The sequence below is a fragment of the Monodon monoceros genome, unplaced genomic scaffold (genome assembly GCF_005190385.1).
Source record: "Monodon monoceros isolate NGI ecotype Baffin Bay Population unplaced genomic scaffold, NGI_Narwhal_1 Super_Scaffold_3, whole genome shotgun sequence".
Taxonomy (NCBI): Eukaryota; Metazoa; Chordata; class Mammalia; order Artiodactyla; family Monodontidae; genus Monodon; species Monodon monoceros.
This window is the reverse complement of record NW_021703780.1, coordinates 79,110,220-79,125,067: the sequence shown is the minus strand read 5'-3', so window position 1 is coordinate 79,125,067 and position 14,848 is coordinate 79,110,220. Positions and strand designations below refer to the sequence as shown.

Genomic DNA, 14,848 nt, shown 5'->3' with positions numbered 1-14,848 from the left:
TGAAAATGACTGCAGAAAGGTAAAATGCTACCCAGACGTCAGTCACAGCGATTGCTGTGGATATTGCTTTGTCCAAAGGCAGTTTCGTAAGTGGTTCAACAGGCAGCAGAAGGCTGCTAACTATAGGTGTTGTGCCACTTTTGTTCACTTTATATACATGTAAGCCCTAAGTGCTCACAGATACAAGCACCTGTTGTGTCTACATTACATTATTTTACCACTTACCTTGGCCAACATGATTCTGGTTTTTGCCACATCCAGAGGTGTGGTGACTGCAGCTGCAAATCCACCTGTGCATATAAAAATACCCAACACACAAGTGAGGTCCTGTTTACTGCATTACACGGTATTTTCTCATTTTTATTTTGTAATTAATTTCTCATAACTCTGCCAGAAATACTTATCGTTACGTCCACCTGATTCATTCAAGAATAGGAAGCACACATGCAAAATCTTTACCCACACACTCCCCTGCTTTGTAGTGATGTCTGACTGCATATAGAAGAGGTGACGGGATAATGTTTTATACCTGCAAGTCAAAACACAAGGCCCCACAATGTAGCTTGCTCTTTTGTGAAGCAGCAAACCTGTGTACACGGGGGTGTGTCGTGGTCAGACTCCCACTCGGAGAGGCATGCTGTGCCCCATGAGTCTCAGGGGGTCCATGCCTTCCATGGGCCCATCTTCTCTAATGTGACTCCAAAATGCTGCTGTCGTTTCTGCTCTGAGGCAAAACCGGCAAACAGACACGGGTATCAGTGTGGGAATTTTTCATGTAAGTGGCTGGCTTCTTACGGTTAAAAGAGTATAAATGTTTCTGTATTTGCAGGCTTCTGATCAACAGGCCAGTTACAGTAACAAGATTTCTAAACTCACTTCCATATCTTGTTAGAGTCAGTTTTGATTCAAGCCTGCATTCTTCCTTATTGCTTCTTTCCTAACTTTCTCTCCTGTCCTCTTTATTTAAATGCCATGAGTGCCACACTGACTTTTTTTAAAATCCACATATTTTAAACGGGTCCATATCTACAGACAGAGGAACTGGAGGACTACCTTTTTAACAGAAATCACAGTATATGGTACCACTGTTTTATTTAATACGATACAAAGATATATCGTAAACCCCAAAAGGCCCAAAGGAGATAGAAATAATGAGCCCAAAAGGGCTTTCTAAAGATTCAGCTTCCGTGAGCCAGGGTGAAATCAGCAGTTTTCTAAGAGCTCAACAGAACATGTGTGTGAAGGATGCTTCAGAAATAGCACACCTCTCCAAGTTTTGCGGCGTGTGGACAAGGTCATTTGATCTCTGCCCAATATCTTTCTAAAATATGTTGCTGAAATAAGATCATTAAACTGAACCTCCTCCATTGGGTAACATTTATTATGATGCTGACTTCTTGAGAGATGTACCCAGAATGACACCAATCTAAGGGCTAACGAGTAAAAACCATAAACATGTATACTGGAGTCCCTTTTATTTTAGCTACCTTTGAGTTATGAATATGTGAAACACTTTCCTCCCAATTCAAAAGTTGTCTGAAATTCAGAGACCTGCTAAACTGCAAGTATTTTAAAATTTTGTGGACCCAGTCCTGAAATAGTACTCTTACTTTTTTTTAACACTTATTCTGCCATAAAGGAGGTGGGACTCAGAAGTCATGTGTACCTTGGCTCCAAAAGTAATGCTGTTTCACTACATGATGACTTTGATATATGAATAAGACAAATCCAAATGTATCCAGTTGTTAAAATCCAGAAGTGCATACACGATTTTCCTACTTGAAAATCTTTACAAACTGACCTGAACCAACTAAAAATTGACAAGGACGTCATCTGTCCCCGTCTGACCACTCAGGCTCTCACACGTCACCTGTGTTGAAAAGTATTTGTTTTCTACTAAATTTGGATACTGTAAATCGAACTTATTTGGGCCATTAGCAAAAGTTCACCATTCCTCTACCGTAGATGCCTGCCAATATTCTCCCAGTGATTTCTGTTTCATGAAAGTAATAAGAAGAAAAGTTAGACAAAAATGCATATGTTAAAATAGGTCCTACTTTTATTACCACGATGGAAACTTTATTTTATGCAAGTTATTAATAAGACGATTTAAATGTCTTCAAAGACTGCTTTAATTCACAGACCTCACAATGTTTTTTATGAGGCTGTAAGAAGGACTTGTGAAGATCACGTAATAGAATAACTGGTCATGATGGGGAGGGGAGCTGTATTTTCAGTTAAAATGTAGTTATTTTCTGCATTTTACTTAAGGGAAATGTAAACCGCTGGTAATAAATACAAGGAACATGCTAACATTAGACAGGAAATAATTATTTGGTACAGCGACTGCAGGCTACTTTAGTGCTCAAATCACATGTGAAATAATTTTCTATGGGTTCCACTAGAGTTGGGTTTTTACTGAATGTTAGGCTAACTGCTTTCAAGAACCAGATTCAGGGGAAACTAGACTTTTACAGCGAAACTACATCTCACGTGTCCTCAGGGAAGAAATGCAGGTTCTTCGCCTTCTCCAGACAAAGGGGCCGCCTTCCTACGAGAGTTATGGAGCTGTCACCTCCAACAGCAGCTGTGAATGTGGTGGGAGCAGTAGTGGGCGGCACTGCCACGCACTGTCCGCCCAGGGGCTCCCCTCCCCAGATGAGCCGGGAGCAGGAAAAGCAGCTCCACCGACGAGCTCCAAACAAGCGTCCAGACTTGGACTGCTTCAACAACAGCAACGGCAAAAAACGTGTTTTCGTTTGTGTTTTAAAGACTGCATCAAGCCCTGTCATGTTACCCAAACAATCTTCACCCTATTCTAGAGTTTCAAGCCATGGCGGGAGAGATCTCTCTCTCTCTCCTTCTCTCTTAGAGAATGTAAGTTAAGTGATCATTACAGGAAACTAATCAAAGGACATTAGAACAGCAGATATCCCTATAGTAGCAGATATCCCTACAGTAGCAGATGTCATAATTATTAAGACTGAATGATGGTTTTATGTTTGGAAGTTAACTTGAAGTAGGGAAGTTGGCAAAGTCCGTTTCCCCACCCCCAATCTAACCCCTGACCAGACGCCAAGGGAATTTCTGAGCATGACGAGCCATCAACACCTCCAATCTCAAGGGACATTTTTGGATATTTGTGCCAAGTGGTTTATAAAGCAAGCATGGGCACCGAAGAGTGCCAAGGATGGCCAGAGAGTGGTTCGTCTACAATGATTCAACCAGGTTAAACTTGGAAAAGCACACAGGGATGAGAAATCAGATTTCTGGTTTATAGGGCAAGTTTTATCACTGCCTCTGTGGCCACGTAAGGCAAAAACGTCTGAAAGTACAGCCGGTAAGCATGTCAGATCTTAGGGGCTGCCCAAGATGACTAGTCATTAGTCATTTCTCTATACTGTGCAGTGCACAATCTTGCAGCAAATTCTTACAGAATGTTGCTTTCTCACAATCTGAAATATTTTCCAATTACGTTTATCTTTCAGAAAGGTTTTAAAAGAGTAACCTTGTTCCTCAGGATCAACATTTGTACCAACTAAAATTTCAAAACAAAAGGGATATAAACACGAAATCTATTTATTTTACTTTATCTTTTGTTAAATACATGTACATGTACTGACAATGGATTTTCTGCAGACCTTGGGCAAATTCCTATCAGAACCTCAGCTGAAAAAATAAGATAATTGTCTTGAAGTAGTTTTTAAATCTACACCCTACTAGAGGTGATGATTATGTATAGTAACTTTATTAATGTGTTATTTTTTTCTATGCAATTAAGAATATGAATTACTGTGATGATGACAGCTTTTCATTTCCTGGGTGCTGGTTGTTTTTATTGAAATAAACTCCGTAAACGCAGTTCTAACGCACATTATCGCACCTATCCCAGCAACAACTCCTTAACAGAGGGAGGGTTGCTTCTGCATTACAGGTAAGGAAACGGGTGCTCAATAAGGCCCCAAAGTCTCGTTCCTTAGTTGGGGATAGAACAGAGGTTTGACAGCCATATGATTCAGACAGGTCAGCCAGCACTGGATCCGGAGGCTCTCTGGGCGAATCCCTTCCCTGCCCCGCATCCCAGCTTCCCCGCTGTCCCTAGAGGGCAGTGTGGCTTGCTGCACTCCTCATCCTCAGGGGGGCCATCGGAATGGAAAGAGCCTGGCCCACAGGATCCCGCCAAACAGTGGGGGTCTGATACCAAGTTTCTCCCCGGCTCCCACCCCCTGACTAAGTACTTAGTGACTATTACACAGCATTATTCAGAAAAAGGAATTGTAATGAACGCACGTGTCCTTAATAGGAACAATGCATATTTGCAAGCGAATCTTTGAATTAGCTACTTAAGGGAAGGGACCAGAGAATATATACATTTGTTTCAACACTCAGACGTTTTATAGTATGTTAACTTTAAGAACCGGCCTTCCTTATCCAGGATGACTCAATTTCCAGAATGCTCACTTTGTGCCCAGGACCCAGAAGGGAGTCCACAGAAACACACATTTCTTAGGGACTGGGGAGTAAAGACTCCTGACCACTGGCAAATGAATCAAGACCACGTCCCCATTTAACACAGCTAATGACTGTGGATCATGTGGAAACAATTACCCGTCATAAGCAATCTGAGCTGGCTTCATATCTAGAGGCAAGAGTCTTATTTTGGATTATCAATTCTATAAGTCAGATGGGTCCAATTATTAATTATAAAATGTATGTTTTCTGTTTTCCTAATCACTACAACTAAAAACCCACCCAACGACCATTAAACAAATTGGAAACGAATTATTTTCTACTAAGGTTGGTACCCTAAGCCCGCATATCTGTCAGTTTACTGGCTTCACATCAAAACCAGCAGTTTACAATTTTCTGGCAAATTTCCGTTTCGATTTATTTCAACCATAATTCTCACTCACCTTTATTTGCAACAAAATGTATTTCTCTTTTAGACTGTTACACCTTTTACTTTTTAAATTCTTTCCAGTTTCTGAGTTCTCACTAAAACCTCACTGGAAAATGCATATGACCAAGTGATGGATAGACATTGCATAGTGTCACTCTGCTCTTTGTTTAATGTCTAGAAAATGCCCAGATGTTTAGATCTCCATATTTTCTACACCGCGCAGTTTAGCCTTCAGTAAGTTGTGGAGCAGCCTCCGCTCTCCTGACACCAGTTAATCTACGGCGCTGTCAAACATGTCACATGGACCGTGAATCACTGCCTTCTGCAAAAATCGCCTAAACCCCCCCAAGAAGTGCTCAAGGCAGACAGCTGCACCCACAGCCAGTCTCTTCCCACAGAGGCCTTGCTAAATCATCTTTCAGATAATCCAAGGGCCTGAGTGAAGGCTTTAATAAAAAGAAAAAATTTGTCAAAAACAAATTGGCTGTCTTTCAGGCAGACACCTTTTTAGCAGTTTTTTTTTTTTTTTTCCCTAAGACACTCTCTTTTCTCAAACAACTAGTGGGACTCTCTTCTTCCAAACAATCTGGAATTTCTGAAAACTGTGTTTTTGCACAGTTAATATTTTCACATTTTTCTCCCCCTCTTTGGTCTTTCCCAGTATAATATAATCCTTTGCACCTGCAAATGCTCCACAGACTGCTGACTGCCAAGAATCCACCACATGATCCTGCCTCCAGGACCAGAGGGCCTGTGTTTAAGGAGAAAGAAAAATACAAGTTATTAAATATTTGAATTTATCGGAACCTCCCGTGGGTTAGCTCTGGGGATGGGAACTTAAGTGAGAAGCTATTTTGGTGGCATTCCTCACTGATGACGTAAGTGATTTTCCCAAGGACTTAACTGCATTCTAAAATAAGTCAAAGAAACGAGGGTGACAGCTACGTTAGAGTGCCCAAAGGAAACCATTTTCAGGGAATATGTGTGATAGACACACACATATACACACATTTACATACACGTATAAAAATAAAGGTATATCTTTAAGACAAGGTAACATTTTAAATATTTCCCATATAATTCTAAACATATAAATACCATAATTCACAAATTAGGCCAGAGCAGTGTATACCAAATTCCACAGTTTTTTCAATCTTTACCCATGCTGTACATGTTTGAAGGACGCTAATTCTATTACTGAACCACGTAAAGTTCGTCAAAATGCTTTTTGCCCCGTTTTTGTAATACGTTGAGGATTACACAAATAAATACTCGTGCTGAGTTTCAAACAAGGCAAAATGATGGCAGAGACGTGGTGCCTTGCTTGTTGAGAGTTTATGATTTAGTAGAAAATAAAATACAGCCATATCAAATGGTGAAGAGCGCTGAGTCAGGCCCTGGTCTAATCTCTGACCATACATCAAAACCCACAGTCCTCACAACAACCCTGAGAGTTGGGTCCTGTTATTATCCTTCTTTTACCCAGGCTTTCTAACAGCAGAGCCTGCACTCTTTATTTTTGTTTTTAGCTTTATTGAGGTATAACTGATATCCAATAAACTACACGTATTTAAAGTACGTGATTTGGTAACTTTTGATAGACATACACGTGAAATCATCACCATAATTAAGACAGTGAACATAGCCATCACCCCAAAAAAGTTTCGGGTCCCTTTGTCATCCCCCTTTCCTGCCCTTCCTTACCAACCCCTAAACAATCTGATCAGTCACTCTACATTCGTTTGCCTTTTGTAGAATTTTACGTAACTGTAATTATACGTTTTTTTAACTCGAATTCTCTCCTTCAGAATTTCTGTATGATTCATTCATGTTAGTATGGATATCAATAGTTCACCCCTTTTTAATTGCTAAGTAATATTCCATTGTATCATTATTTGTTTATATACTTGCCTATTGACAGACATTTGGGATTTTTCCAGTTTTGGGCTATTACAAATAAAGCTGCTACGAACATTTATATTCATGTTTTCGTATGGACACCGGCCTTCATTTCTCTTGGGAAAATACCTAGAAGTGAAATAGCTGGACCACATGGCAGGTATATGGATGTATACTTCTTAACAAACTACCAAATTGTTTTAGAAAGTGGTCGTATTTTACATTTAGACCAGTTTCAGTTTCTTTACATCCTTTCCCACACCTGGTATTGTATTTTAAAAATTTAACCATTTTAATTGGTATGCAGTAGCGTTTCATTGTGGTTTTAATATGTATTTCCCTAATGACTAATGATGCTGAGCTCCTTTTCATGTACTTTTTTACCATCCAGAATATATTTTCTTTAGTGAAGTGTCTGTTCAAAAGTTTTGCACATTTTCATCGGGTTGTCTGTTTTTGTAATTATTGAGTTTTACAGTTCTTTATATAGTCCAGCTATAGGTCACCAGCAATTCTTTTCTCCTAGTCTGTGGCTTGTCTCTTCATACTCTTAACAGTGTCTATCCAAGAACACAATATTTAACTTTGATGTGCACATTATCCTTTTACAGATCTTGCATTTGGTAACTTATCTAAGAAATCTTTACCTAACTCAGACCACAAAGATTTTTCATCTATGTTTTCTTCTAGAAATTTTGTCTTTAGGTTTGATATTTAGATCTTCCATTTTAAGTTGATTTTTATGTATGCTAAGAGGTTTGAAGTTCTTTTGTTTTGTTTTGTTTTTAAACATGGATATGTAATTGTTCCAGCAATTGGAAAGGACTAGCCTTTTTGCAATGAACTGCCTTCTCACTGCTGTCAATAATCAATTCTCCATATATGTGTGGATTTATTCCTGGACTCTATTTTGCTCTAATCTACACATCTATCTTGATACCAATTCAATACTTTTTTGACTACTACACCTCTATAATAAATCTTGCGTTCAAGTAGTGTTAATTCTCCAACTTTCTTCTTTGTCAAAGTCCTTCAGACTAGTCTAGAGTCTTCGCACTTCTGTAAGAATTTTAGAATCAGCTTATCAATTCCTGCAAAACTGCCTGCTGAGATTTTCTCAATTAATTAATTTTTATTTTTCGCTGCGTTGGGTCTTTGTTGCTGTGCACAGGCTTCCTCTAGTTGCGGGGTGAGTGGGGGCTACTCTTCATCACTGTGCATGGGCTTCTCACTGTGGTGGCTTCTCTTGTCGCGGAGCACAGGCTCTAGACGTGCAGGGTCACTAGTTGTGGCTCGTGGGCTCTAGAGCTCAGGTTCAGTAGGTGTGGCTCACGGTCTTAACTGCTCCATAGCTCAGGTTCAGTAGGTGTGGCTCACGGTCTTAGCTGCTCCGCGGCATGTGGAATTCTTCCTAGACCAGGGCTCAAACCCATGTCCCCTGCATTGGCAGGCAGATTCTTAACCACTGCACCACCAGGGAAGTCCGGCCTGCTGAGATTCTGATTTGAATTGCAATGAATCTATCAATCACTTTGGAGAGAACGGAGATGCTAACAGTATTGAGTTTTCTGACCCATAAACATGGTGCATCTCTCCATTTACTTGGGGCTCCATTATTTTCATTCATTCATTTATGGCTGTGTTGGGTCTTTGTTGCTGTGCGTGGGCTTTCTCTAGCTGCGGTGAGCGGGGGCTACTCTTCATTGCAGTGAGCGGGCTTCTCATTGTCATGGTTTCCCTTGTTGTGGAGCATGGGCTTTAGGCGCGCAGGCTTCAGTACTTGTGGCACATGGGCTCAGTAGTTGTGGCTTGTGGGCTCTAGAGCTCAGGCTCAGTAGTTGTGATACAAGGGCTTAGTTGCTCCGCAGCATGTTGGATCTTCCCGGGCCAGGGCGCAAACCTGTGTTCCTTGCACTGGCAGGTGGATTCTTAACCACTGGACCACCAGGGAAGCCCTGGGGCTCCATTATTCTCTCTCAACGATGTTTTGCAGTTTTCAGTATACAGGTCTTGCACTTGTATTGTCAATTCTATCCCTAAGTATTTCATATGTTTTGGTGCTATTGTAAATGGTATTGCTTTTTTTTTCCTCTAAATTTCCGTTTCTGATTGCTTAATATGTAGAAATACAATTGACTTTTGCATACTGATCTTGTATTCTGCAGCCTTGCTAAATTTATCAGCTCTAGTAGCTTCTATGGAGCTTCCATCAAATTTTCTACATCAGTGATCATCCGTCTGTGAATAAACAGTTTTACTTCTTCCTTTCCAATTTGGATTATTGCCTTTTATTTATTTTTCTTGCCTTACTGCACTGGATAGGATGTCTAGCATAATGGCAGGTACTGCAATAAGGATGAAGAATATTAGAAATTAGACCTGTTGAATATATTCATTGCAACGGTTATAGTAGTATAATGACCTGCTGATGGTGGCATGACATTTTTATGGATGATCAAATATACCACAACTGAAAGAAGAACAGCAAACCTAGTACTAATTTTCTACTCTCAATACTTCCCCACCGAAAATACACCTGGAAGGTTGAGTAAGTTGCTACAGAAATGGAGAAGATGCCATATAAACAAACCAAGGCATGTAGGGCCCTGTTTGTCAACTTTTCTTAAGTCAGTCACCTAACTATGGAAACTACCTAACAAGTTAGAGATATAATAATGTATGGTGTCTGAGGGCTCCAACATTTCCTTCCACCTAACTAATGAGAACAGTTACTTGGAAAGTGTATTTATTAAAATCACTGGACTAAGAGTGCAGCTATCAAAAAGATTTTTGTAACCTTACTTGTGGAAGTAGATGAGCTAAAAAAAAGTTTTAGCACAAACAGCTTTCTAAAGATAATCTTGACATTAAGCAGAGTATTTGGTATTTTTTCAGTAAATGCTCTAATGTTTGCAAGTATATCTGTGTAGAAAACATTTTTTTCTCCAGAGGTCTTATAAGCACTCAAGACAGCATAAGAAGCAAATCAGTAGAACAGCAGCTTTTTACTTTAAAGATGGCAAAATGTGTATTTTATCAGGCTAATGCCAAATTTAACACCATTATTTACTGTGCTGACTTTTTAGAAAAAGGATACAAAACATAAAATAGTCATTTTGGTAATGACATCATCTTCAGTTTCTACTGGTAGCTTCAAGGGTTCCAGAGAGCCAAAGTTTACTCCAAACAAACTTAAAATACTACGAATAATGCTGAGTTTATAAGCAGTAATAAAGAACAAATAATAAGATGTGCACTACATGTCATACAGGAGAAAAAAATCAAAGATACTATGTAACTCATAAATTCAACATTTACTCAATACCTACTAGGATTCAGGCAGTATAAGGTCAAGGGAAAAAAGATCGCAGTCCCCAGGTCTAATATGGGATGGGAGTAGAGTGAAGGCAGAAGAGGGTTATAACAGAAAGTGACAAAGAAGGCTTCACAGAGGTGCCTGTTGTAATCCAGGAAGGAAAAAAACTGGTTGCCAAGGGAAGTAAAACACTGGATCAAAACAGACTCTAATGGCTGAAGACACAATTTAAAAATAGAATCTCCAAAGATAAGCATATCACCTGGCCAGAACAATTTAGCCTAAAAACATATGAGGAAATCATTTTGTATTAGAAAAGGATACTAATAAATATCTTAAACAAAAATCTCTATAACCAAAAGATTTAGATTCAAGTGAGAAAATTCCATGGCAAACACAGCATAAGAGAAGTAACAATTATAACAGCAACCACAATAAACACACAGAACTTACTATGCTCCAGGTACCCAACACTTTACATACATTAACTCATGAAATCCTAACCACAATCTTCTAAGGTATGTGCTACCTTATCCTCATTTTACAGACAAGAAAGTTGAGGCTCAGAGAAGTTAAGTAACTTATCAAAGTTTAAACAGGTAGGTACAGAGTATATACATACTTGGACTTGGATCTATAGGTTACAGCTATTTTGACAGCAGACAGAAGGTATTTATAAGACACTTCACTTCCAAATACAGGTAACTTTTACTAGAATGATATTAGAATATTCAAGTGAATGAACAAACTCTGTCAATGTCCAAAGCAACTTGCTTTAAATAATATGGGTTTGTAATTTTTTTTTAATAATGAATTGTCTGAATATAGAACTTTGGAAAAAGAATACTGAGACCAAGCTAAAAAGATGAGTGTTGTTTACAAATGATTCATTTGGGGGCAACTTTAAATTCATTAAGCAACAAGGATAATGATAAGAAAACTGGCTGGTAAAAAGTACTGTACATGAATTATGAAAATATTTTGAAATTACATATTTGTTCACATATATGGAGGAACTGGAGGATTGTGATCAACAAAAAACTGGCTGGAAAGACAGGAAAAAATTAAGGAAACACTCCCATTTACCACTGCAACAAAAAGAATAAAATACCTAGGAATAAACCTACCTAAGGAGACAAAAGACCTGTACGCAGAAAACTATAACAAACTGATGAAAGACATTAAAGACGATACAAACAGATGAAGAGATATACCATGTTCCTGGACTGGAAGAATCAACATTGTGAAAATGACTATACTACACAAAGCAATCTACAGATTCAATGCAATCCCTGTCAAACTGCCAATGGCATTTTTCACAGAACTAGAACAAAAAATTGCACAATTTGTATGGAAACACAAAAGACCCCAAACAGCCAAAACAATCTTGAGAAAGAAAAACGGAGCTGGAGGAATCAGGCTCCCTGACTTCAGACTATACTACAAAGCTACAGTAATCAAGACAGTATGGTACTGGCACAAAAACAGAAATATAGATCAATGGAACAGGACAGAAAGCCCAGAGAGAAACCCACGCACATATCTTTGATAAAGGAGGCAAGAATATACAATGGAGAAAAGACTGCCTCTTCAATAAGTGGTGCTGGGAAAACTGGACACCTACATGTAAAAGAATGAAATTAGAACACTCCTTAACACCATACACAAAAATAAACTCCAAATGGATTAAAGACCTAAATGTAAGGCCAGACACTATAAAACTCTTAGAGGAAAACACAGGCAGAACACTCTATGACATAAATCACAGCAAGATCCTTTTTGACCCACCTCCTAGAGAAATGGAAATAAAAACAACAATAAACAAATGGGACCTAATGAAACTTAAAAGCTTTTGCACAGCAAAGGAAACCTTAAACAAGACGAAAAGACAACCCTCAGGATGGGAGAAAATATTTGCAAACGAAGCAACCAACAAAGGATTAGTCTCTAAAACTTACAAGCAGCTCATGCAGCTCAATATCAAAAAACAAACAACCCAATCCAAAAATGGGCAGAAGACCTAAATACACATTTCTCCAAAGAAGATATACAGATTGCCAACAAACACGTGAAAGGATGCTCAACATCACTTATCATTAGAGAAATGCAAATCAAAACTACAATGAGGTATCACCTCACACCAATCAGAATAGCCATCATCAAAAAATCTACAAACAATAAATGCTGAAGAGGGTGTGGAGGAAAGGGAACTCTCTTGCACTGCTAGTGGGAATGTAAATTGATACAGCCACTACGGAGAACAGTATGGAGGTTCCTTGAAAAACTAAAAATAGAACTACCATACGACCCAGCAATCCCACTACTAGGCATATACCCTGAGAAAGCCATAATTCAAAAAGAGTCATGTACCACAAAGTTCACTGCAGCTCTATTTACAATAGGCAGGACATGGAAGCAACCTAAGTGTCCATCAACAGATGAATGGATAAAGAAGATGTGGCACATATATACAGTGGAATATTACTCAGCCATAAAAAGAAATGAAATTGAGTTATTTGTAGTGAGGTGGATGGACCTAGAGTCTGTCATACAGAGTGAAGTAAGTCAGAAAGAGAAAAACAAATACCATAGGCTAACACATATATATGGAATCTAAAAAAAAAAAAAAAGGTTCTGATGAACCTAGAGGCAGGACAGGAATAACGACACAGACGTAGAGAATGGACTTGAGGACATGGGGAGGGGGAAGGGTAAGCTGGGATGAAGTGAGAGAGTGGCATGGACAGATATACACTACCAAATGTAAAATAGATAGGTAGTGGGAAGCAGCCGCATAGAACAGGGAGATCAGTTCGGTGGTTTGTGACCACCTAGAAGGGTGGGATAGAGAGGGTGGGCGGGAGACGCAAGAGGGAAGAGATATGGGAACATATGTATATGTATAACTGATTCACTTTGTTATAAAGCAGAAACTAACACACCATTGTAAAGCAATTATACTCCAATAAAGATGTTAAAACAAAAAAAAGACAGGAAAGATTACTCACAGGAAGTGTAATATTATTGTTTATTAGCTTTAAATAATTTAAGAGTAGATTAGAAAATGGAATAAAAATGTAGTTTAGACAACAGTATGAATGACTGCTATTGACAGTATTACTTACCACTTGCTGAGTACCTAGCATGTTCCAGAAACTATGCAAAAGATTTCACATTTCTCATTTAATTTTGAAAGGTGTGTATTATTATCCAGACACACAGGTGTAGGGTGGTACTAAGAGTTGTCAAGTAACTTCCCTGAGGTCACACAGATCGAAAGTGGGGGAACTGAAGCTGATTTTTACGGTCCCCTCAAAGCCACGTGCCTTGTAGACAGAATAGTATATAAGCAACATTTATAAGCTTCCTCGATACACAGCTCAACTTTTACGGAAGCTACAATATAATATGCAAGTTATGAAAGAAAATATTTTGATGTCAATAAATGTATATAAATCATGTGGGTTTGGAATGGAGGATTTTTTTTAAGGCCCTGTCTCAACACCCAAAATTTTTAAATTGCCGTAACTTCTCAACCTAAATAAGTATTTCCATTGCCACAGAGGTCTAATGATCATTCCTGTAAAAGCAAGTAAATGACTGCAGGGGGAGGGCAGAAAGGAGGCCCAAACATGAAGAACCACAGTGTTGGGTCTCAACTGATGTGACAGAGCTTTTAACACTAAAAAAAGCAGGCAGCCATACTTTACTTGGTGTTTGCTTACTTATCACTATTCCAAGTCCTGTTTCCATTTTCTTTTCAAATAAAAAACGAAATTTTCAGATGAATCCATGCACATTTGCTTATATCTCATGTAAATGAGACATTTCAAGTAACGAGAATGGCAGTCAGAAATGTTCTTAGTTTCACTTTTGCGGTTTTTCTTGAGGAAAGTTTCCTTAACATAGGATGACTGGAAACGATTTCTAGTAGCTTATTTAGAACATTTCATTTTGAAATCATTTTAGACTTACAGAAAATGTGCAAAAATAGTAGAGGTCCCATACACCCTTTACCCAGCCTCCTCTACTGTTGACATTTTACATAACCCAAGTATAATGATGAAAACAGGAAATGAAAATAGGTACAATACTCCTAAGATACAGACCTTAATTGAATTTCACCATTCACATTGTTTAAAGGTGTGTGAATTTTAAACATCAGGCCTGATTTATTTTTCAACTAGTGATATTTCTATTATCCAGTAGGATATTATGAGGAATCCTGAATACTTAGTGGTGGCGCTACAAAAACAATCAGATTGTTCTCATTTCCCAAGTGATCCTTCACTCAGAGCTCAAGGGCCATCAGAGGAAGAAGGCATGAAGTACTTTCGAGGCTCCTCCACACACACCCCCGCCAGGGTTACAGCTATTAGCACCAGTATTCATTCAGAGGACAGAGAGCAAACACCAGGCCCGATACTAGGAAATGGCTGGGAGTCCAAGCCTGAGCCAAGTGTCTTTCAAGTACAGCATGAAGAGAAGGCTTTGTTACTTTAAAAGACCCACCCAAATGTGCACGGTTGTCTTATGAACGAACAACAAATTGAAAATAAGCGTTTTGGCTTCAGTGCAGGGAAACTTAACTTTGGGACTTCTTCAGTTGTTGTACTCAGAAGTAGTTAGGTGGCTTCCAACTGTGTAAGATTACAACACTTCACCCCATGAGTTTTATGGTACCTTAGGAGGTATCTGTGCTGAATCGTCTCCTCAGTTCCACATGACTGACA

The 14,848-nt window shown here is 38.9% G+C and overlaps 1 protein-coding gene across 3 annotated transcripts in view; it reads right to left on the bottom strand.

Moving 5' to 3' along the window:
- Window positions 1–14,848, bottom strand: part of SLC25A26 (solute carrier family 25 member 26) — a 143,127-nt gene that overhangs the window by 6,564 nt on the left and 121,715 nt on the right. For all 3 annotated transcript variants that reach the window (XR_003796619.1, XR_003796620.1, XM_029242209.1), the window contains 2 exons: window positions 5,582–5,651; window positions 226–290 (listed from right to left, as the gene is read on the bottom strand). Coding sequence is in view for 1 of the 3 variants with exons in the window: in XM_029242209.1 (XP_029098042.1) it covers window positions 226–290; window positions 5,582–5,651 (135 nt within the window). In the remaining 2 variants the exon portion in view is untranslated. The remainder of the gene's footprint in view (window positions 1–225; window positions 291–5,581; window positions 5,652–14,848) is intronic.